This window comes from Cucurbita pepo, chromosome LG15, assembly GCF_002806865.2.
Source record: "Cucurbita pepo subsp. pepo cultivar mu-cu-16 chromosome LG15, ASM280686v2, whole genome shotgun sequence".
Lineage (NCBI taxonomy): Eukaryota > Viridiplantae > Streptophyta > Magnoliopsida > Cucurbitales > Cucurbitaceae > Cucurbita > Cucurbita pepo.
In genome coordinates this window covers 508,587-532,077 of record NC_036652.1, presented here as the reverse complement: position 1 = coordinate 532,077, position 23,491 = coordinate 508,587, and the positions used below count along the sequence as shown (strand labels likewise).

The 23,491-nt window shown below is 35.9% G+C and overlaps 2 protein-coding genes across 2 annotated transcripts; both read left to right on the top strand.

Moving 5' to 3' along the window:
• The first annotated feature begins 2,165 nt into the window (after positions 1-2,165).
• LOC111811122 (CDT1-like protein b) lies at positions 2,166-5,609 on the top strand. The gene is made up of 7 exons (XM_023697862.1): positions 2,166-2,551; positions 2,659-2,778; positions 3,201-3,435; positions 3,754-4,587; positions 4,707-4,902; positions 4,997-5,087; positions 5,185-5,609. Exons 1-7 carry the CDS (start codon positions 2,199-2,201, stop codon positions 5,240-5,242), a joined length of 1,887 nt encoding a protein of 628 aa, XP_023553630.1. The 5' UTR covers positions 2,166-2,198; the 3' UTR covers positions 5,243-5,609.
• A 2,742-nt stretch (positions 5,610-8,351) lies between these two features.
• LOC111811928 (pentatricopeptide repeat-containing protein At1g06143) lies at positions 8,352-10,923 on the top strand. The gene is made up of 2 exons (XM_023699000.1): positions 8,352-10,407; positions 10,527-10,923. The coding sequence occupies exon 1, from the start codon at positions 8,487-8,489 to the stop codon at positions 10,257-10,259; it is 1,773 nt and encodes a 590-aa protein (XP_023554768.1). The 5' UTR covers positions 8,352-8,486; the 3' UTR covers positions 10,260-10,407; positions 10,527-10,923.
• The last annotated feature ends 12,568 nt before the right edge of the window (positions 10,924-23,491 follow it).

Here is a 23,491-nt window from a genome sequence, read left to right as displayed (position 1 = left end):
TTGTTATTAAACAGGATTCTTTATATTGAAATTGGGCTGCTAAATGGGCTCTGGGCCCAAATGATTAAACAGGATTCTTTATATGGAAATTGGGCTGCTAGATGGGCTCTGGGCCCAAAGGATTAAACAGGATTCTTTATATGGAAATTGGGCTGCTAGATGGGCTCTGGGCCCAAAGGATTAAACAGGATTCTTTATATTGAAATTGGGCTGCTACATGGGCTCTGGGCCCAAAGGAACATGCTACAACTTGGTTGGTGAGTGCCAAGGCCCAAAACTCATACTACTTCATTCGGCCTTTGGGCTTATATTGGACTGACGAGTTGACATTTTTTTGTCGGGTCAGCCAACTAAGAATGATTATAAAAATTAACAATATTTAACGTTTCTATTCTACTTAAAAAATTATTGTGAAGATTAAGAATATTTAACGTTCGTAATGTATGTAGTGATGCGTTGTGACTCATAAATGTTTGATATTTGAATTTTATATTAATTTTAATTATTAAGTATATTTTTAAAAAATGATATTAAAAAAATAAAACACTCAACAACCCAACCCGAAAATACAAGGTTGGATTGAGTTGGATGTAAACTCTTTTCGGGTTGCTCTTTCATTTGACAATCTTTTCATAAATCCACAACGACAATACTCGCCATTGGTGGCATCCATCTAATCTACAATTCATATTGACGATGTCTCGTGAACACCCAAATTGATTAATGGCAGTGTGATTTTCTCTCCCTTGCACGTTTTTTTTTTTTTTGTAAATGTGGTAATTTTCGATTGAGGTAAAACATAACATCAAGAAAATATCGAGAAAATCTTAAGTCCATACAATAATTATTATAACAACACATTTCCTCGATGTTTTTCTCGACATCTTGATCAATATTTTCTCAATACTCAACATCGAGAAATGTGGTAATGTTTCGAGCAAATCGTGACATTCCTTACAACCATTCAGATTTGTTATCATGCATAATTATCTAATGAGATGAACATACAATTTGTAAGCTTTAATCGGTTAACTTTCCCTCCATTAACTTGAATAAGGATAAATCACGTTGGGAGGACTCGTGTTGGTTGGTAGGGACAACATTCACTCTTAGAGACAAGTAGTAAGTAACGCATCTATGTTGCAAGGGATGTAGGGAAATGTCGGGGCCACAAGGTGCCGAATCTTGGGCACGAGACGTTGTATTATATTTAAATATCACTGATATTCTAATAAACAATTTATTGATTACGATCCAATCATAAACTATATTTCTCTTATGTCGGTGAGAGGACGAGACTCATTATTTATGTTCCAAAATCAACCATCGAGAAAACTATTCATTAATTCTTTAAAATAAAATTTTAATGATTTTTATCCAAAATTAATGGTACGAGTATTTTTGTAATATATATATATATATATATATATATATATATATATATATATATATATATATATATATTTCCATTTTTTTCTCCATCAAAATTGATTAGGGATAAAATTTAAATATTATCATAATTTTACAAATAAATTCTAAAATTAGAAAAAAATCGAGTGATTTTTCTGAAAGAATTTTTTATTTTTAAACCAATTGTAAAAAAATCTTGAAGTTAAATTATAAATAAAGTGATTTATGAACTTTAAAAAATATATAATAAATCTATTTTTTTTTAATTTTATATCGAATAAATCATTAATAAATTAATTGATATATTAACTATAAATTTAAATATAAATAAGACTCTACATTAAATTTATAATTTTAAAATTAAGTTGGTAATAAATCAACAAAATTATTAAAAAAAATTATTCACACAAAATATAATTAAAGAAAATCCAGGCTGGCCCACGTTCCTCAAGATCCAAGGGAATCCAAACAATGAGGATAGACTAATCCATATTCCGAATAAGCCAAAAGAATTTGGCGGGAACCAACGTTCCCTCGAGCTGGCTTATACGTAGAGTCCGAGTAAGTCCGTTCGTAGTCCGGCTATACTAACCCAGCTCCCAAACAACCCAGGACATTTGCGCGGGATCGAACGGGCTGTTTTGGCGGGAGACCACGTGGCAGGCCATAGAGCAGCGCTAGCTCCCCATTCCCGCCAAAATCCATTCCATATATAAAAGCCCATCAGATTTCATACCCTAAATCACCTCTTTCTCTCTGCCCTTTCCCATCTCTTCCAATCGGTAACAATGGACGCCTCCGAGAAGATTTCTTCTCCATCATCATCTTTACCCTTCAAATCGAAGAAAACTTTGCGCTCCAACTCCAAATCCTTACTTCAGGATCAACAATCTTTGAGTTCCAAGACGCCGGAGAAGCCGGCGGAGCTCACTACCAGAACTAGGAGCCGTAAGGTTGTGCTTTCAATCAAAGAGGTGCGGCGAGCTGCTGAGAGTGTCCGTGAATCTAATCGTCAGCTGCCTCGTGATCTGACCACGGAAGGGAGTAAATCGGTCAGAAGGCAGATAGATTCGTGGTCGAATGAAAGTCCATCTAGTAGATTCAAGACTTCTGTTGATAAGTCTAAGAAGTTGCCTGAGAAGTAAGTCTTTCGTTTCTTGATCTTGAATTTGGATTATTGATGGCTGGTTGCTTTTAGATCTAGTATCAATGTTTAGTGAATGAATGTTGTTACTTTGGTGTTTGCAGATTTGAATTTCTGAGCAAGTTCTTTGATAGCTTGGACTCTGTAATGCGGTTGTTACGATTTAAAGGTGTAGCATCCAACTTCTCTAATGTGTGTCCCAAGATCGAAGTCCTTACTGATAGGTACTTATTCTGCCTTCTACATTGACTTTTCCTATCTTTCATCGGATGCCATGGTCAATTTATGTGTTGATACTGCAGATAATTTAGTATTTTGAATCTTACTTAGGTGCCTAAGTAACACTGAAGACGTTTGTTAGATCCTCTATTGTTAGCTTGTAACAAAATAATGCTTGTTTGTAATGATAATTAATTAAGAAACGACGACTATGGACTTTGTTCTAAATATATGATTATTTTTTTCGTGAAGTGCAATTGCTTTGTTCTGATATAGGTAGTTAAGCCTCACAAGATTGATTCCAAAACCTTCATTCGTACTTAATTTTCTGGCCATTAGTTATTTGACTTATTTTACTACTCATGAGAGCATCTCTAGACCTTATGTTGTGTTTTCCGATTCTGAACTTCGATGGCTGCGAGTGCAGGAGGTTTTCATATGGTCATTTGGCCCAAATGAAGTTTATTGTACCTGAAGCAATAGAGCTTAAGAAGGTCATGATCTTTGATGAGCGGACCAGTTGTATGAAGCCAGATCTTCACATATCATTCAATTTTAGCGTGCTAGATTATAAAGATGACCTTGAAACAGGAAACCAGTATATGCAATTGAGAAAGTTGTTCAAGGCACGGCTTTCAGAATTTGCAAGTTCCCATCCAGAGGTATGCTGCATTTTCCTTCTCTGATTTGTAGATGTAGTATTTGTTTGTGTTTGTGGTCATGAATCCCAGAATGTTAATTCTCTCTCTATAGTTACTGGTCTTAAATGTGAACTTGGGATCCCTCTGTTATTTGCTAGTGCTTGGAGTTGATAGCATTCTGGTCACTGAAGTTTATAGTTATCATTTATTTGATGACCACTCATGATGGCTTGATTATTCTTATTCAATTTGGAAGTCAATCTTTTCCTGTAGGATTTTGGAAATATTGTATCCCGCATCTTCAAATTTTAATATTCTAAGACATGTTTTTATATTCAGATTGATGATGTTCCAAAGGATTTGCTGCCAAAGCCATTCAATTGCTCAAGTCAAGATCTTTTTCCAAAAACCAACTTTTTATCATCTGTCAAGGCACCAATTGAGCAATTGGCCGCTGAGCAACCAGCAATTTCATCAAGTGTTGCAGAAGATCATTCAAACGAAAATCAAGGTTTTCGGATAATTAAATCTACCATGACTGTTACTGGCCCAAGTAAACAGAAGGAATTAATTGGGTTATCTCATTTTTCACCATCTTTTACCCGGCGTTTCTCTCAGAAAGTTAACAGAGAAACGGAGAAAACTGGCCAAGCTGCTAAGCGTTCTGATCAAATTCCATTTTGTTCCGATGCCGAGACAAAAGTCGAGACAGAATCTTCATCTATGCCTTTCTCCCCTGTTAAACTACCTTCCAACTCAACCTGCAATTCAAACTGTCCTGAAAACTATGCTTCTCCCCTTCGTTCTTCAGCATTGCCTCTTCCCACAACTCCCAGTAATATGGCAGCTAGAGTAGCCCTTACAAATGAAGACGACCCAACTGCAAAAACTAGTGATATAAAATCAACTCCTGCAAAGCTTGTTTCAACCCCGGCTCGTCTGATGGCTAGCACACCTGCAATGGCTCCACCAAAAAGAAGCTCCATGAGTCCCGATGACGATGATTCTTCTCGGTCAGCAAACAAGTTGGTTCGACGTCCTCCCCGCTCTAGATCACTTGTATTTGACACTCCCACAAAGGAAGATAAAAATGATGATCAAAAAGATCTTACAAGATGTGCATCACCTGACGATGACATCTTAGATATTCTACCTCAGAGCCTTGTGCAATCGGTATGACCATTCCCTAATCTTATAATCAATTCTCTCTTATTTTGTGCTTGATTGAAACTTCCATTTGCAGTCAAGCATGGCAATTTATGTTAAGAATTTCTCGTGTTCTCAATTTGCAGATCAGAGAGAAAGAAAGGAAGATTAAAGAAGAACAAATGCCGGCAATATCTCAAGCTAAGAGACGACAGAAAATGATTGCCAGCCTACCCAAACTCTTCAATGCTATCTTCTTCTTGTTCCACAAGCGCACAGTTATCACCAGGGAGGAGCTAATATACAAAATAATCGTTGGCAACATGGACATTGTTGACAAAAGTAAGCAAATAACGCACCTATTATAATTACATTCCACTTCATTTTAGCTTGTCTGGAGCTGATTCTGATTCATTTCATATGTTCTTACGTGTAGAGGAAATTGAAGAACAGATAAATTTGTTGCTAGAACTGGTTCCCGATTGGATTTCTGAGAAGTTGGCATCCAGTGGTGATGTATTACTCTGGTAAGCGTTGGAATATTATCATAATGGACCTTCTGCAAAAACTTGATGATTCTCCGACGAGGGGTTACTTAAAATCCTGTCTGGTTTCTTATTGCAGCATCGATAGATTGTCGAGTGCCGAGACGGTACGCGCTCGACTTGCAGAAGCTAAGTGAAGAAGAACTTTGGAGCTGAAAAGTTGCTTGTTGTTGTTGCACGCCAGTGATGGGTCCATTTTGTTTCCCAGCATCTAACCTCGCAGTGTAGTGGTTACACAATTCAATTGCCAAGCCCATAGCCTCTGTAATGTAAATTAACCATAAACCTAGAATACGAAAGTCCTAACTTGAATGAACAACACCTTTTGTTTTGATTGATTCATTGCCCTTCACAGAATTAGTGTCACCTCATTGTCTATCTGTGCTGATATATAGCACTAGGAGGGTAGTTTCAAATATTCATGAAGGAAAGTAATATATTATTTATGAACATTCAGTATTGAATTCAAGGAGTATGTACTATTTGTAGCATTATAATTTTTTTTACAACATCTTTTCCAAGAGTCACTTTATTATGCTCTTTTTTTACGTTCCTTATAAGAGTAGAAATGTTTCTTCGTTGGGGCCAGCGTCGTTGATGGCACACTGCATGACGTCTAGCTTTGATACCATTGAGATCTCACAATTCATCCCCAGAACCTAATGTTCTTGCTGGCAACTACTACTCGGTGTCTGGCTCTGTTACCATTTGTAATAGCCCAAGCCCACTGTTAGCCGATATTGTCTTCTTTGAACTTTGACTGAAGTTCTTGCTGGCAACTACTACTCGGTGTCTAGCTCTGCTGCCATTTGTAATTGCCCAAGTCCACTGTTAGCCGATATTGTCTTCTTTGAACTTTGACTGAAGTTCTTGCTGGCAACTACTACTCGGTGTCTGACTCTGCTACCATTTGTAATTGCCCAAGTCCACGGTAGATATTGTCTTCTTTGAACTTTCCCTTTCAGTCTTTCTCTCAAGATTTTTAAAACGCGTCTTTTAGGGAGAGGTTTCCACATATTTATAAGGAATGTTTCGCTTCCCTCTCCAACCGATGTGGGATCTCACAGAATCAAGATTTGGAATGTGTATTCGTTACCTATATGCTCCGACATTCTCTTCCATTTCCTTACGACATGATTACGTTACTTATTACTTCTAAGAGTAAACTATCTCCATATGACCAACCTAATTTCTGCCGCATGTTTTTTCTTCACTCATATGCACTTTAAGAAAACTACCCGAAGATCACCCTACATAAAATGGTTCAAAGCAAACACTGAAAATGAAGATGTATTTTGTATTCTTATTCGATGTGGTCTTAGCTCATTCATATACTCCTCCATTACTCGGGTGTCACAATTCTAATACATTTGACAACGAAACTATAGTAATATACAACCAAACGAGATGCAATGTCTTGTAATACTCACCTCCATTAAACAAGCATCAATCCTACAAGACAAGGATGAACATTAACAAAATGGGCGCAGTCATTTTACATCTCCAATAAAGAAACTTATCTAAATCCAATGGAGTTCTTGGAAGTTGGCTCCCATTGATATCTACGAACAAGAAAACCAAGATTCTCACTACAAAAACCACCTCAAAATGGTTGGTTGAGTATTGGTGAGTTAACCAAATGAGGCCCATACTAGAATTTAGAACACCACAACACCCTTCTCTTGGCAAGAACAATTGGGGTGGAGCTTCCCCTTTGCTAGCTAGAAACATACCCCATGACACTCTTGAACTTAGGTATCTCAAGCTCAACTCCGCTCGTACTCGAGACGAAATCTTTCCTCTTCTAGAAGACGATCAGCATAGCTATTACTTGCCCGTCTCGTACACGCCTCGACTACAGTGTCTCGAGAAGTCGAGGTACGTGAAAGGGAGTTCGTTTTTGTCGAAATTGTCTTTACCGTGGAGAGGGAAGAGGAAGACATTGTTGGGATCGAACTCGAGGACGAAATGGTTCAAGGGATGGGATTATCAAAACCGATGGCCTCAAGGATGGTGCTAAGGTTCAGTTTGATGTCTTATTATATGAACTCATGGAATTCTGGAATCAAATCGAATAGACATCATTGTTGATATGTATAAGGCAAAATGATGTTAAATTCACGTGTCACCAACCAACGCATCACTGATATTAATAACATCAGTTACAAATGTCAAATATTTTTAATTTTCATAATAATCTTAAAAGTAGGGTAGGGGGCCGGGTTTTAACCCTATTTTAAGTTGTCGGGTTGTTTTTTTTTTTAAAAAAAAATATAAAAAATCATACTCGTATACAATAAATGTTGCATTAATATTAAAATCCCATAAAGTTTAAATATTAAACATTCACACATTACAACATATCACTAATATCGGTTATACATGTCAAATATTTTTAATTTTTGTAATAATCTTAAAATAAAGGTAAGATTGAATTAGACTGTAATTCTATTTTCGAGTTCAAAAAATGTTAATGTGCGAACTGACCTAAATTTTCCGTTTTTCAAAAATTTAACCAAACCCAAATTGAATTTTTTATTTTTTATTTAGCTCAACTCAGTTTTATATTTTATGTCCGATAGTTCTAGCTCAACTCAGTTTTATATTTTATGTTGGATAGTTCGAGTCAATTAGATTATCGACTAATATATGTTGGATGAAAGTCCCGCTAATTTAGAGAATGATCATGAGTTTATAATCTAGAAATACTATTTGGTAGGAGGCTTTTTGGGAAGTCCAAAGTAAAGCCATGAGAGTTTATGCAAGGTCCATATGTCTTGACGCCATCCCGAGTCTCGGGATGTCGTTGGCCATCATAACTCGCTCTGTTATGCCATCGAGAATGACAAGATGAGATGCGACGTTGCATTGAGAGACCTTGGCCCGAGCAGAGCCAAGGTCGAGCTGAATGACTTAGCCTTGTGTAGAGGCAAGTCGGATGTGTCGCAGACGATTGAACATGTACGTGCAGGTGGCGTGTGTGGTAGAACAAGCTTGAATTCTACCCAAGCGATGTTCGATGGGCGAAGACAAACTTCACCTAAGGTCCGACTAAGCCACAAAGTCGGGACGAAAAATATACATGGGACTTAATTCCCCTCAAGACTAGTCATGAGCGTGTCAAGATCACAACGCTAAGGCACGATTATATCAATGTTCATATCATTGCAACCAACAGAAACAAAAAAATTGAACTAAAATGGGATTTAAATTTTCTTATGTCCGTTAAAAGGGAAGAGGGCGGGAGATGAGAGAAATCAAGAACAAGGAGGATGGAGTTCGCGTTCACCCACTCCAAAATATACGCAGAAAAGCCGATCTCTCGGCCTCTCTAGTTTCCAGAATGGTTCAGCTAAATGGTGATGGAGAATAGCTGCAGCGATGTTTTCAATCACGCCTACCAACGCTCTTAAACAGATAACAAGAAGCATTAGCAACTTCGCAAGTTCTTCAACCCCACGAACTCTTCAAGGATCGTATGTTTCTACTTTCAAGCAAACTCTTCTTGATCGAATCAAAAACTGCTCCACAATAAACGAACTGGATGGTATTTATGCTTCAATGATCAAAACTAATGCAACCCAAGATTGCTTTTTAGTGAATCAGTTTATTAGCGCGTCGTTAACATTCAACTCTGTAGATTACCCTGTTTTGGCCTTTACCCAGATGGAAAATCCTAATGTTTTTGTGTATAATGCGATGATTAGGGGATTTGTATATTGTGGGTATCCATTTCGAGCTATACAATGTTATGTTCATATGCTAGAATCGCAGGTTTTGCCAAGTAGTTATACGTTTTCGTCATTAGTTAAAGCTTGCACCTGTATGTGTGCGCTTGATTTGGGACGGATGATCCATTGTCACATTTGGAAGAATGGGCTGGAATTGGATGTGTTTGTTCAAACTTCTCTAATTGATTTGTACTCAAATTTGGAGAGATTTGGGGATGCGCGAAAGGTGTTTGATGAAATGCGTGAAAGAGATACTTTCGCATGGACTACTATGGTTTCAGCTCTAGCTCGTGCTGGAGATATGGATACGGCTAGGAAGTTATTTGAGGAAATGCCTGAAAGCAATACTGCCACTTGGAATACCATGATTGATGGCTATGCAAGATTGGGAAATGTGGAGTCTGCAGAGTTTCTCTTCAATCAGATGCCGGCTAGGGATATAATCTCCTGGACAACTATGATCACTTGTTATTCTCAGAACAAGCAATATGAAGAAGCGCTGACAATTTATGGCGACATGAGATTGAATGGGATTATTCCCGACGAGGTAACAATGTCGACTGTTGTTTCAGCTTGTGCCCATGTTGGAGCTCTTGATCTAGGAAAAGAGATACATCATTACGCAATGTCTTGGGGGCTTAATCTCGATGTTTATATTGGATCTGCATTAGTTGATATGTATGCTAAGTGCGGGAGTTTAGATCGATCACTTTTGGTTTTCTTCAAATTGAAGGATAAAAATTTATATTGCTGGAATGCTGTAATCGAAGGGCTCGCTGTTCATGGTTATGCGGAGAAGGCGCTGAGGATGTTTGTTATCATGGAGAGGGAGAAGATCATGCCCAATGGTGTTACCTTTATTAGCATATTAAGCGCTTGCACACATGCTGGGTTAGTTATAGAAGGCAGAAGTAGATTCTCGAGCATGATTCGTGATTATGGAATCCGTCCCGAAGTTGAACACTATGGTTGCATGGTTGATATGTTGAGTAAAGCAGGATTGCTCGATGAAGCGTTAGAATTGATTAACGGTATGGAATTTGAACCGAACTCTATCATTTGGGGAGCTTTGTTGAATGGATGCAAGCTTCATGGGAACTCGGAGATTGCGAAAGATGCTGTTCGACAGTTGACGATTTTGGAGCCCAAGAACAGTGGACATTACAATCTTTTGGTTAGCATGTATGCTGAAGAAAAACACTGGATGGAGGTTGCTCATATTCGAGCAATGATGAAAGAAAACGGAGTAGAAAAGAAATATCCCGGGTCAAGTTGGATCGAATTGGAAGGGAGAATTCATCAGTTTTCAGCTTCAGCGGATTGTCACCCGGATTCTGACAAAATATACTTTATACTGACAGAATTAGATGGTCAGCTGAAGCTAGCTGGTAACGTTCTCGAGCCTTCAGTATCCGAAATTTGACATACGTTAAGGGAGGGCCTGGTGAGATTGTATGTTATTTGCCTATCAGCCATTTCTGCTCTACTGATTAAGGTAGATTGAAGGGAGAAATCTCAAGGCCAAGTGCTTATTCAGATCAAGGCTCAAATTAGCCTCATTTAGAGCCATGGTAATCTTTGAACTTAGGGATGTAAAGCTCGAATCTCTACGCTTGTTCGTCGAAGTAAATTCGATCATTATATTTATGCTAGCGGTATATTCACGTTCGGTTTGTAATTTTTGCTCCAGTGATCGAAAGAAGAAGGGGCCGTGACTAAATTTATAACTAGAGAACGTACTGCTATCCCACGACCGGAGCAGACTTAGTGAAGTGATTTGATTGAACAACCCCAGCTAATGGATACCCTGTAACAGGTCAGTCATTTTTCCTTCTCTGTACAACACATTCATATATTTCAAACACATATATGATCATAGTGTCTGCATTATGCGCTTCTTTAGAAACGAGCTAGGTTTGGAGAAGAATTGAAATCAAAACTTACTTAGCATACTCTTCGCATATAATGTCATTCAAGACAAATGTGTTTGAATTATGTTCCAAAACCTCCAACTCGTCCTCCAGATGTTTAAGGTTGGAATGACGTGGGGAAAGAATACTCCTAGTGTAACGGCCCAAGCCCAATGCTAGCGGATATTGTCCTTTTTGAGTTTTCTTTTCCTGACTTCCCTTCAAGGTTTTTCAAATGCATCTGGTAGGGAAAGGTTTCCACACCCTTATAAAAAATGCTCAATTCCCCTCTCCAACCGATTTGGGATCTCACAATCCACCGTCCTTCGTGGCCTAGCGTCCTCGCTGGGATTCGTTCCCCTCTCCAATCGACAATCCACCATCCATTCTTTTGGTAGGACTCGACAACTGTCGTTTTGTATAATTCAAATCTCATACCATAACGCCCATGCTCAAGATTAAAACTTCTTGGAAAATCCAGAACAAAAGCCTTGAATTGGTCAAAACTTTAGTGAGGTTAAATAAAAATACAATAAGTAGACTTAACTTGTGAGATCCCATGTCGGTTGGAGAGGGCAATAAAACATTTCTTATTATAAGGGTGTGGAAACTCCAACCTAGTAGATGCGTGGGAGAGAGAGTAAAGTCAATTCATTAGCAGTCCGTTAGATTTGAATGTGTATAGCAATATCTAGCCGATGCGAGAGCGGTTAATGTGGACGGACTGAAAATTCGTTGGCAATATGTCTTTTTAAAATTGTGAAATTGACGACGATACGTAATGGGCTAAATTGGACAATATTTAACAGCAGTAGGTTTGGGATGTTACATAACTATTAAAGAATGAAGACTTAAAAGTTAATCTAGAGTTCAATGCGATGAAATGAATGGGTGAATATAGAGTTAACCATTTAAACTTTATTGCACAAACTTACCATTAGTGGATGAAATAAGGAGTGAGACTTTAAGATGAAAAGCATACACCTCCCAAAGCTTAGGGGTGGAAATTGATTCCACACCATCAATGTGAGATCCCACGTCGGTTGGGGAGGAGAACGAAACATCTTTATAAGGGTGTGGAAACCTCTCCCCAACAAACACGTTTTAAAAACCTTGAGGGAAGCATGAAAGGAAAAGTCCAAAGAGGACAATATTTGTTAGTGGTGGGTTTGAGCTGTTACAAATGGTATCAGAGTTAGACATCGAGCGATCTGACAGTGAGGAGGTTGAGCTCTGAAGGGGGGTGGACATGAGGCGGTGTGCTAGCAAGGATGCTGCGCCTCGAAGGGGGTGGATTGTGAGATCCCACATCAGTTGAGGAGGAGAAAAAAACATTGGGTGTAGAAATCTTTCTCTAGCAGACGCGTTTTAAAAACCTTGAGGGAAAGCCTGAAAGGGAAAGTCCAAAAAGGACAATATCCGCTAGCGGTGGGCTTGGACTCTTACAATCAAAGAGAAACAAAACTAACCGAAAAACCGAAATTATGTCAAGTGATCGCTGACCATGTTTGGAAAAGAAGAAAGTTTCATAAACTCCTAAGAAAATGATCATTAAAAAAATGACTCTACAACCATTAGGGAGGTGCTTGACTGATCAAAGCTCGAGATCAACATCAACTGTATTCATGANAAAAAAAAAAAAAAAAAAAAAAAAAAAAAAAAAAAGAGAAAATCTAGACGCCCAACATGTTGATATGGACGTCGCTTGTTGAATGTAGGTGGCAGCATTAGGGTTACCGACAGAGAGGAGACATTGCTCAAACTGGAAGCCATTACTACCTTTTCTTTAAACATTAAAACCCCATCATGCGGCCAAAATTTTAGACTTCTTTTTTGGGTAAACAAAGAAACCACAAACAAAAACAAACACGTCTAAAAAAACTGAAGCCAAACTCAGTTCAATGATGCAATTTTTTAAAAAGGTTTAAACCTTCTTCCTTTTTTCTTTACCTTTTTGAATGGGATACAACCAACTTCTCTGCCTCTAAGTTGTTTGGGAGAGTTTGTGTGGTTCAAAAGTAAAAGTAGTGATAAGAAATTGAGAATAATGCTTCCAAAATGTGTCAGTTTGTGTGGTGAAGCCTGAGGATAGAAAGAGTTTTGTAGGGTTGTGGATTTGTGGGGCTTTCTTGCATCCTCGAAAACCCAGAAAGGTATTCCATCTTCTTAAGAAAAAGAAAACTACGTTTTAAGTTATAAACAATACTATGAAAAGTTTGTCATTTATTTCTAAAATATCTCTATACTTTATGAAAGATAACGAGATCTCACGTCGGTTGGAGAGGAGAATGAAACATTCTTGATAAGGGTGTGAAAACCTCTCCCTAGCAGACACGTTTTAAAGCCTTGAGGGGAAGCCCATAAGGGAAAGTCCAAAGAGAACAATATATGCTAGCGGTGGGCTTGGGGTATTACAAATGGTATCAGAGCTTGGCACCGAGCGATGTGCCAGCAAGGACGCTGGGCTCCAAAGAGGGGTGGATTGGGGTGCCCCATATCGATTGGAGAAGGGAACGAGTGCTAGCGAGGACCCTAGATCCGAATGGGGGTGGATTGTGAGATTCCACGTCCGTTGGAGAGGAAAATGAAACATTCTTTATGAGAGTATGGAAACTTCTCCCTAGCATACACGTTTTAAAATCTTGAGCGGAAGCCCAGAAGGAAAAGCCCAAAGAAGACAACATTTGCTAGTGGTGGACTTGGGCGGTTATAAATGGTATAAGAACTAGGCACTGGGCGATGTGCCAGCAATGACACTAGTGAGGGAACGAGTGCCAACAAAGACGCTGAGTTCCAAAGGGGGTGGCTTGTGAGATCCCATCAGTTAGTGAGGAGGACGAAACGTTCTTTATGCTAGCGGTGGGCTTGGGCTTGGGCTTAGGCTGTTACATTCCTTCTATAAATGTTCAAAAACTACTGTCATTAGAGTTGTGAAGTCCTTTATAATTTGGATATGAAGCACGGTGTCAGTGACCTAAGGAAACGTTTGGATCATCACATCGTTCTAGATCACTTCCACACCGTTTCAAGTCCAAACTTTAAGATAATTTTAAAACGTTTATGAAAGGATAAAGATAAGGATAATGTTTACAAATTTTAAAATAACAAACAAAAATGCAAGAACAGCCTCTAAACATTGACTAGAGTTCACACGGTGAGACAAAAAGCAAGGCTAGGGGGAAACATGGCGTTATTGCTACAATACAAAGTTAATGTTTTGGTCAAAGCTTGTGTGGTTTGGTCCCTTAGTTTCTCCAAGGTTGTCTCCACCTGTGATTATCTTTCTTCCCTCTCAAGCTCATACCACTTTCAAGTATGGCACTAAATGATTGCAATAATCAATGGCTTTGTGGGGTTCGCCTTACTTTGTCTTCACCTACTCTTTCTTCCACGTACGAAGATCCCGTTTTAGATATCATATCAAATTATTGAATGCACGAAACTATTAATTCATCATCATCAACTTTATATATGACTCGGTTACTTTTCAGTATGGTTACCTTACATAAATGTTTCAAAACTACCATAACAGTAAACATCTGTTAAAATGTTGGACAAAATCACGATATGGAATGGTGTGGCGTGGCAGTGGCTTGAAATAGTGTGATTGTCTCAAATTCCATTTCAAGTCAGTGTAGCACTGTTTCTTATCATAGTTTTTGCTCAACATTCTAACGAATTTCTACCCCAAATCGTAATCTTTGTAAAATAAAAAATACTAAGAACTACAGAATGATTGCACGGGGGTAGATCCATGTGAAGAGGGANTTTTTTTTTTTTTTTTTTTTTTTTTTTTTTTTTTTTTTTTTTTTTTTTTGTTTCGTTATTAAATTTGGTCCATAAAATACACAAAACCCGAAAGGGTATGAGATAAAATGAATTTAAACCCGAAAGTAAAGAGACCAAAATAATATTTAAAGTGAAGAACGAACATCGTTCTACTTGATTCTTAAAATTCTTAAAATATTGGTGTGATTTAAGATCCACATGGTTTTACATATTCTAATTTTTAATATTTTTAAAAAAACAAAATTAGAAAAAATAGAAAAATTGATGAAGAAATAATGTTGTAATAATAATTGAAATGACAGGCTTAGAAATGATGATATCAAACTCCCTCATTTCCTGGTTCAAACTTTGAAACATTGCCTCCCTTTCAAACTACACTCAATATTTTTTTAAAATAAATTCTTAATTCTTAAATTTTTATTTATTATTCTTCAATTAAATCTAATTTTCTTATTATGTTTCTCAATCATTGACAAATTTCATTCATTTCCATTCTTCTCTTCTCCTTGACCAATCTATAACCCAATGTATTTGTCTTTACTCTATAATCTTTTGTNAAAAAAAAAAAAAAAAAAAAAAAAAAAAAAAAAAAAAAACACGGGGAGTGAATTTCAAACATCGAGCTGATAAAGAAACTAAGGTCGGTGTCGTAGGCCCATTATTAATTTTTTAAATTAAAATTTATCATATATTTCTAACACGGTGAGAACATATGTTTATATGTTTATTCAACCTATTGGGTGGGAGTCCCGTGCAAACCTACCCCAAATGGAGTGGAGGAAGCAAGTGGGAAGATATTTTTCTACGTTAACTAAACGGGACCGAGAACAGGGATTTTGTGGGGATAAAGATTGAAATAGGTGGCAAGGACGGTGACGGTGACGGGGAAGGCTTCTCTGTCCCTGTCTTCGCCTCTGTAGACATCTCTAATAGTGAGTAGAGATGTTTATTTAACTTACGGGACCAGGGTCCCATGAAAACCTGCCCCAAATAGAGTGGAGGAAGCGGGTGGGGAGATATTTCTCTACGTTAACTAAACGGGATTGAGAACAGGGATTTTGTGGGGATAAAGATTGAAATAGGTGGCTAGGATGACTTCTCTGCCCCTATTTTTGGCCCGTGGACATCTCTAATAGTGAGTAGATATGTTTATTTAACTTGCAAGATCGGGGTCCCATGAAAACCTGCTCCAAATAGAGTGGAGGAAGCGAGTGGGGAGATATTTCACTACGTTAACTAAACAGGTCTGCGAGTGGGGAGATATTTCACTACGTTAACTAAACAGGTCTGGGAATATGAATTTCATGGGGATAAAATATTGAAATAGGTGGCCGAGGACTAGGACGAGGACGACTTCTCTGTCCCTGTTTTCGCCCTGTGGACATCTCTAATAGTGAGTAGAGATGTTTATTTAACTTGTAAGATCAGGGTCCCATGAAAACCTGTTCCAAATGGAGTGGAGAAAGCGAGCGGGAAAATATTTCTCTACGTTCACTAAACGGGACTGGGAACAGTGATTTTGTGGGGATGAGGATTGAAATAGGTGGCGGAGACACTAATGGGAAAAACTTTCTTATCCATGTCTTCGCCTCGTGAACGTCTCTAATAGTGAAACCATACGAATTTTACGATATAACATTTTTTAACTCTACGACTCACGATTATGTCGGTTAGAAAACATGAATTTTAAATAAGATATATATATATATTTTAAGGACCTAACTTAAATTAATACTAAAGTATGTACTCTATATCTTAACTTTACTCATATTTATATTAAAATGATAGCTTGGCTTTTGAGATTTTTGCATTTTTTTTTAATACAAATATTTTTCATATTTAATTTGGTCAAAGAAAGACTCAATAAACAGACAATTTCTAATCTTGTTAACAACTTTCAAATTAAATTAAATAATTCCTAATAATTTCTTTAATACATTTTTTTATAAAAAAAAAATATATTTTCATCCTAATAACTTTAATTAAAACTTTATATGCATTTAATAATGTAGATTATATTAAAAATAGGAAAAAGAAAAATGATAGTAATCATCCAAACACGTGCGATGGCCCCATGCGAAATTAGTGTCGGCTTGACCGGTCTAATTTTGATTAATTAGCATTAATTTCCAACTAATTAAAACACTATTTTATTTCGAATTTTTTTAATTATCAAAGATTAAGCTATTTATTATTTCTAAAATTTAATCCCCTTTTTCTTTAAGCATGTGGGCTTTGACTAATATTCCTAATCAATTATGAAAATCATTAACTAATTAATCCTTTTCTTTAATTCCATATGATTGGTCAAAAGTATGACCTGCAATTCAATATGGGTGAGATTTATGTCTATTTGGTCCCTAAACTTTTAAATGTATTAGATTTTTATAATAATTTTTTAATTTTATATCAATATATTTTTAATTTTGAGTCTAACCCGTACACACGGATCCACTTATACTCAAATTTAAAAGTTTAGGGCTTTATTACACAATAACGTTTGATTTATATCTAACAGATCAAATATTTTTATACAATTTCAAATATGGTAAGGACTTATTAGTAGGGGTATACACGAGTAGGGTTGGGATAGGTTCGGTTGGGAAATCTTTTGGACTAACCTGAAATTTCGAGTTGGTTAAATTGATGACCCCAGTAACTTGAATAGAGTTCACAACGCAACCTTTGGGTTACTGGGTTGTGTTTTTTTTAATTATTTAAAAAATTATAATTACAAATATCAAATATACACATCCATTACTGACATAGTTACAAATATCAAANAAAAAAAAAAAAAAAAAAAAAAAAAAAAAAAAAAAAAAAAAAAAAAAAAAAAAAAAAAAAAAGAAGAAGTATGGTGGGGTTGAGTTGGGTTGGATTGAGTTGTAACTCTATTTTCAGGTTTGTCAAGTTGACCCGACCAAAAAAATATCAACGTGCAAATCAACTCGAATTTTTTTGTTTTCGAAAAATTCAATCCAACCTATATATATATATATATATGACACAACTCGATTTTTATAGTTTGAGTTGGATCGGGTCATAGGGTCAGATGAACACCTCTACTTATTATACACAAAATTAAACGTTCAAGAATCAAATATACACTAACCTCAAAATTTGTGACGAAATTGGTTGTCTACCTACTTTATTATATAAAATATTTATTTTATGTTATAATTTTTATTACAATATATTAAACATTTAATAATACAAAAGTAGGTCGGAATTGTACTTCTCAATGCATTTTTTTTAATTATTAATCCCTTTCCTTTATATTATAACCAATTCCACCATGAATTAAAAATAAAAAATATGAATATAATAAAAAAATTTATTAATTATTTAGAAAAATTTGAAATTCAATCCATTTTCCTTCTAATTTTTTTGTTAATTTATTTAAATTATTTCCATATAAATTTATTTTCGGTCAAATTTAATATTTATTAAAAACTAATATTTATATATAAATATAATTAAATTTTGAGAAAAGAAATAATTTGGGTGAGCTGCAGTTGACGTGGAAACGGCGGATGGGGCCCTCCAAGATGATCGCTCGTGTGGTGTGTCAGAGATGAAATAATCTCGCACGTGCCCTCTCCTCTTTTTGTCCTTCCGTTCATGTTATAAATTTTACTTTAATTAAAACATTAATGTTTTAATGTTACTCGATCTTACGTCATTCTTAAATGATAGTAACGTAGTTTATTATAAAAATTATTAAGACATGTAGATATGATAATGTTTTAATTGAATGTAACGTCGTCAACCTGGTTTTAGCATAATAGAAATCGGAAGAAAATTTGAACATTCGACTATGATCTAACCTAAGGGCTACAACTTTAACAGACGATTCGTACAAGGGTGTCTTACCTTTATCTGAAAATAAGAGTAGTACGTGACTTGAGTAGTTTAAGAAATACTCAGTAAGTAACTCCACTATTAAACGCAACTGCTGGAGGTGAGTTGAGGCCTGAGCTGTGGATGTTGGGAAGTTGTTTGTGTCAGCGTAAGCAAAATGGTGTGAGTTGACGGGTCGTGAATTGAATACTGGAGTGGGTCAGTGGATATCTCAGGTCGAAAGCGAGATTGAGCCAAAGGGTAGGTGCGAGCATATGATGGGCTGAAGGTGTGGAACTGTAAGTTCGTAACATCGAGGGAATAAATTGAAAGATGTGCAAAAGACTGATCGACAGACTCTGTATAAGGCAATTCTAGTACATAAATCTTATTTTCTTTTAAAAGTAGCTAATAAAACACAGACGTTTTGAAAGTCAATAGAATGACGAAAACTAAAACAACCCGTTTGGTTATGTTATCTTCTTTTTATAAATATTTTCAAAAATCGAAAAAAAAGGCGAGATTTGAATCTTTGACCTAAAGTGAAACAAATATATGTTAATCATGTTTGAGTNAAAAAAAAAAAAAAAAAAAACGAGTACAATTTTAAAAAACAGAATCCTAAAAACAAACTCGCTATCAATCGAGCTTGAAAAATTAATTTTTAATACCAATTTAAATACAATTATGTCGTTTAAGATATACATTCTCGATCAACCCTCCAAAGCTCGAATCCCACCATTCCATTTTTTTTTAAAAAATGAAAAATATTATGAAAAAGAGAAAAAAAAAGTTTTTATTTTTTTTATTTTTTATTTTTAGTATAAGCTATGGAGAATTTGATTACTTTAGTCCTCAAAATCAGATATGTTAGCTAACCCTAAACCCTAAACCCTAACCCTAACCCTAAACCCTAACTCTATGAATTGGATTTACTATTGAGACAAGCATGCTTGTAAAGAGATTCCCTTTAATTATTTACGTGGCATTATGTAACCGGCACGAATTACCACTCCTCTTTTTCTCTTTTAACAAACATCGAGGTTACCATTTGAAACACGAGATCCAAGTTTAGCTCATAATTATATTGTCCAGTATTCGAAATTCGAGGTTCAAACCCTCATACCTTCTCATTCTCGGGATTGAAAATAAGTAAACAGTAAATATCAATCTAGAGAGAAAATGACATTACAAGAGTTCAAACACACAACCGACTCCTCTACCCTCGTGTTTGTTTGCCAACCGTCGAGGTTAGAACCCTAAACAGAGTGCCGAATACTATGTTAGATCATTCATCAAATTTATTCGACACCACGTGTTGGACACAAACGTAATGAAAGGGTAAAGATTTGGGTAAATGGTATATAAGAATGGAGACTAAATAAAACTAAGAACAGGAATTTGGGGATTAAATATTAGTTTTGGGAGACAAAATGACAGAATAATGTAATGTTCGAAGTTTGAGGAGTAATTAAATCTATAATTTAACCCATGTTATAAGAAGAGAGAGTAAAATAATGTGTAATAATTGTAAGTATCAGTGTGACAGTGGTAAAATAATAAAGGGAAGATGATTGGTAACACATTGTTTATAAATGTTGGAAACAATTGGAAGAGTGGATTCAACACATGCTACACACATTCCACTGTTTTCCAAGATGGGTATTAATTAATTATTCATCATGCTCGAATATTTTTTTAATTGATATCAACCGCACGAAAAACGAGACACAAACTAACACAAAACATGTCGACTGTAACAGCTTGAGGTCACTGTTAGTGGATATTGTCCGTTTTGGTTCGTTGCGTATCGCTGTCAGTCTTATGGTTTTAAAACGCGTCTATTAGGGAGAAGTTTTCACACTTTTATAAATAATGTTTCGTTCTCCTCTTCAAGGAACACAAACTAACACAAAACATGTCAATTGTAACCGCTTTAGGTCACTGTTAGTAGATGTTGTCCATCTTGGTTCCTTACGTATTGTCGTTAGTTTCACGGTTTTAAAACGTGTCTATTAGGGAGAAGTCTCACACCTTTATAAATAATGTTTTGTTCTTCTCTCCAACCAATGTGGGATCTCACAATCTACCTCTTTTGGGAGCAACGTTCTTATTGGCACACTGCTCGGTGTCTGGCTTTGATACCATTTGTAATAGTCCAAGCCCATTGCTAATAGATACTGTTCGATTTGGCTCGTTACTCGTGGTTTTAAAACACGTCTACTAGGGAGAGGTTTCCACACCCTTGGAAAGAAAGTTTCGTTCTCTTCTCCAACTAATGTGGGACCTCACATCCACTCCCTTGGGGGACAAGTGTTCTCCCTGACATACCGTTTGATGTCTGGTTCTGATACCATTTGTAACAGCCCAAGCCCATCGTTAGTAGATATTGTTCGTTTTGGCCCTTTACGTATCACCGTTAGTCTCACGGTTTTAAAACGCGATAGGGAGAAACTTCCACACTCTTATAAGGAATATTTCGTTTATCTCTCCAACGAATGTTAGATCTCAAAATTTAGACTGTTACATCAAATACAAAATTGTTCTAAGCAAAACCCACTTAAGTTTGAAATTCTTATTATTGAGCTAATAAAAAGGAAGGTGCACGGTATTTATATTAGTAGTAGCTTTCAATTCTTTTAAGTTTTATTCCGATGTCATATCAGTTCATTCATGTAACCCTTGTTTCACTCGTCATACATTTTTTTTTTTTAAAGATATATGTAAATTTACAACTCGCAAGTTAGGGAGGTTGAAAAACACAAACAATACGTTAAAGCTCAAACCGTGAATCCACGGTGAATTTGTGGTTGATGACAAATGGGCAAGCCAGTGTGGTAACTGAGTGTCTGACCGACGATTCTGTTGAGGATTCTATATTAGAAAGATGAAAAGACATGACAATTTTTATAAGATACATGAGTTACATGTCGAACACATGTTATTCAGAGTGTGTTTAGACATATCCGTCTCCGACATTGATTCTTCTCCTAAATTAGAGTATTTTTTCGAGAAACCCTATTCTAAAACTCTTCGAACTTTTACATGTACATATTCAACCGAAATAAACGAGCTACCAAATATATTTGAGTGAATAAAATACTACATATATTTGAGCTACAAATACATGAATTTTGGTGACTATAATTACAATCAAATTATTGAAAATGAATAGAATAAGGTTCATGAGGAACTAATCCCCATGATGAAATCCTCGAAATAATCTACCTTGGTTAACTTAAAATAGTGACTAGGGATAGTACATTACAGTGATAATCCCTACCAAATAGGAATATCCACCCCTACTTATTTACTCTTAATATAATTTACCACTTTGAGGAAGCCTTTAATTAAAATAACCACTCTTATTTACTTATTTTTTTTTACCTTTTCAATGACGAAGGTGTTCATCTCATTCGACGACTCGAACAACGTAAGTTATTTAATTCAAATCGTGGGATTGAATTAGATTTGATTTTTTTCGATTTGGGTTATGTTGATTTTTTGAAAAAGTCGAAAAAAATTCAGTTCATGGGTAGATTTTTTTTGTTTTTTTTGTTGAAAACTAAAAAAATAGGGTTTACAATCCACCGAACCACATTCTAGTTTTGAGATTATTATGAAAATTAAGAATATTTGACGTTTGTAACTGATGTTAATGATGGATAGTGACTAGTAAATATTTCGGAATAGAGTAGATTTTTTAAAAATAGTTTAAAAATAAATAAATTAATAACCCGACTACCTAATCCAACCCAACACGAAAATAAAAGGTTGATTGGGTCGGGTAGTGACCCGAATGGTTGTGAACGTTATTAAAGTCATTCGGGTCACTACCCCGACCAGCTTGAAATTTCGAATTTTCATTATAATATAACAAAAGAGTTTGTAAACAATCCTAATGCTTTACATAATCTACAATTTTTTTTTTAACATAAAGTTTTTATGAACATGAAATATTAAAAGAATAAATATTTGAAGATACCGTACACAGCCTTTTTTCCATTTTATCCCTATTTATTCCATCATTTCTAGTTTTAAATTATAAAATAAAGAATAATAAAGAATATATTAAAGTGCCTTTGGGATGCAAAAAAGGTATCCATTGGAAGAATATATATAATTAAAAAAATATATATTTTTTTAATTAAAAAAGTAATTAAGAAAGATTAGACAAATGATTATAANAGGACAATTGCATTTTTTCTTTAAATACTCAAGTCACGTGCTACTACATTGATATGCAAGCCATGGAAATGAAGGCAGGACAATTGCATTTTTTCTTTAAATACTCAAGTCACGTGCTACTACATTGATGTGCAAACCATGGAAATGAAGTCAGGACAGTTGCACGTACTACTATACATTGATGTGCAAGCCATGGAAATGAAGGTAGGATAGTTGTNGGTTTTAAAACACGTCTACTAGGGAGAGGTTTCCACACCCTTGGAAAGAAAGTTTCGTTCTCTTCTCCAACTAATGTGGGACCTCACATCCACTCCCTTGGGGGACAAGTGTTCTCCCTGACATACCGTTTGATGTCTGGTTCTGATACCATTTGTAACAGCCCAAGCCCATCGTTAGTAGATATTGTTCGTTTTGGCCCTTTACGTATCACCGTTAGTCTCACGGTTTTAAAACGCGATAGGGAGAAACTTCCACACTCTTATAAGGAATATTTCGTTTATCTCTCCAACGAATGTTAGATCTCAAAATTTAGACTGTTACATCAAATACAAAATTGTTCTAAGCAAAACCCACTTAAGTTTGAAATTCTTATTATTGAGCTAATAAAAAGGAAGGTGCACGGTATTTATATTAGTAGTAGCTTTCAATTCTTTTAAGTTTTATTCCGATGTCATATCAGTTCATTCATGTAACCCTTGTTTCACTCGTCATACATTTTTTTTTTTTAAAGATATATGTAAATTTACAACTCGCAAGTTAGGGAGGTTGAAAAACACAAACAATACGTTAAAGCTCAAACCGTGAATCCACGGTGAATTTGTGGTTGATGACAAATGGGCAAGCCAGTGTGGTAACTGAGTGTCTGACCGACGATTCTGTTGAGGATTCTATATTAGAAAGATGAAAAGACATGACAATTTTTATAAGA

Excerpts from the sequence above, each read along its gene's own strand:
- LOC111811928 (XM_023699000.1), top strand. The coding sequence starts at position 8,487 with ATGTTTTCAATCACGCCTACCAACGCTCTTAAACAGATAACAAGAAGC.
- LOC111811122 (XM_023697862.1), top strand. The coding sequence starts at position 2,199 with ATGGACGCCTCCGAGAAGATTTCTTCTCCATCATCATCTTTACCCTTC. Across the intron at positions 2,552-2,658 it reads TCTAAGAAGTTGCCTGAGAA|ATTTGAATTTCTGAGCAAGT; the intron begins GTAAGTCTTTCG and ends TGGTGTTTGCAG. Across the intron at positions 4,588-4,706 it reads CTCAGAGCCTTGTGCAATCG|ATCAGAGAGAAAGAAAGGAA; the intron begins GTATGACCATTC and ends CTCAATTTGCAG.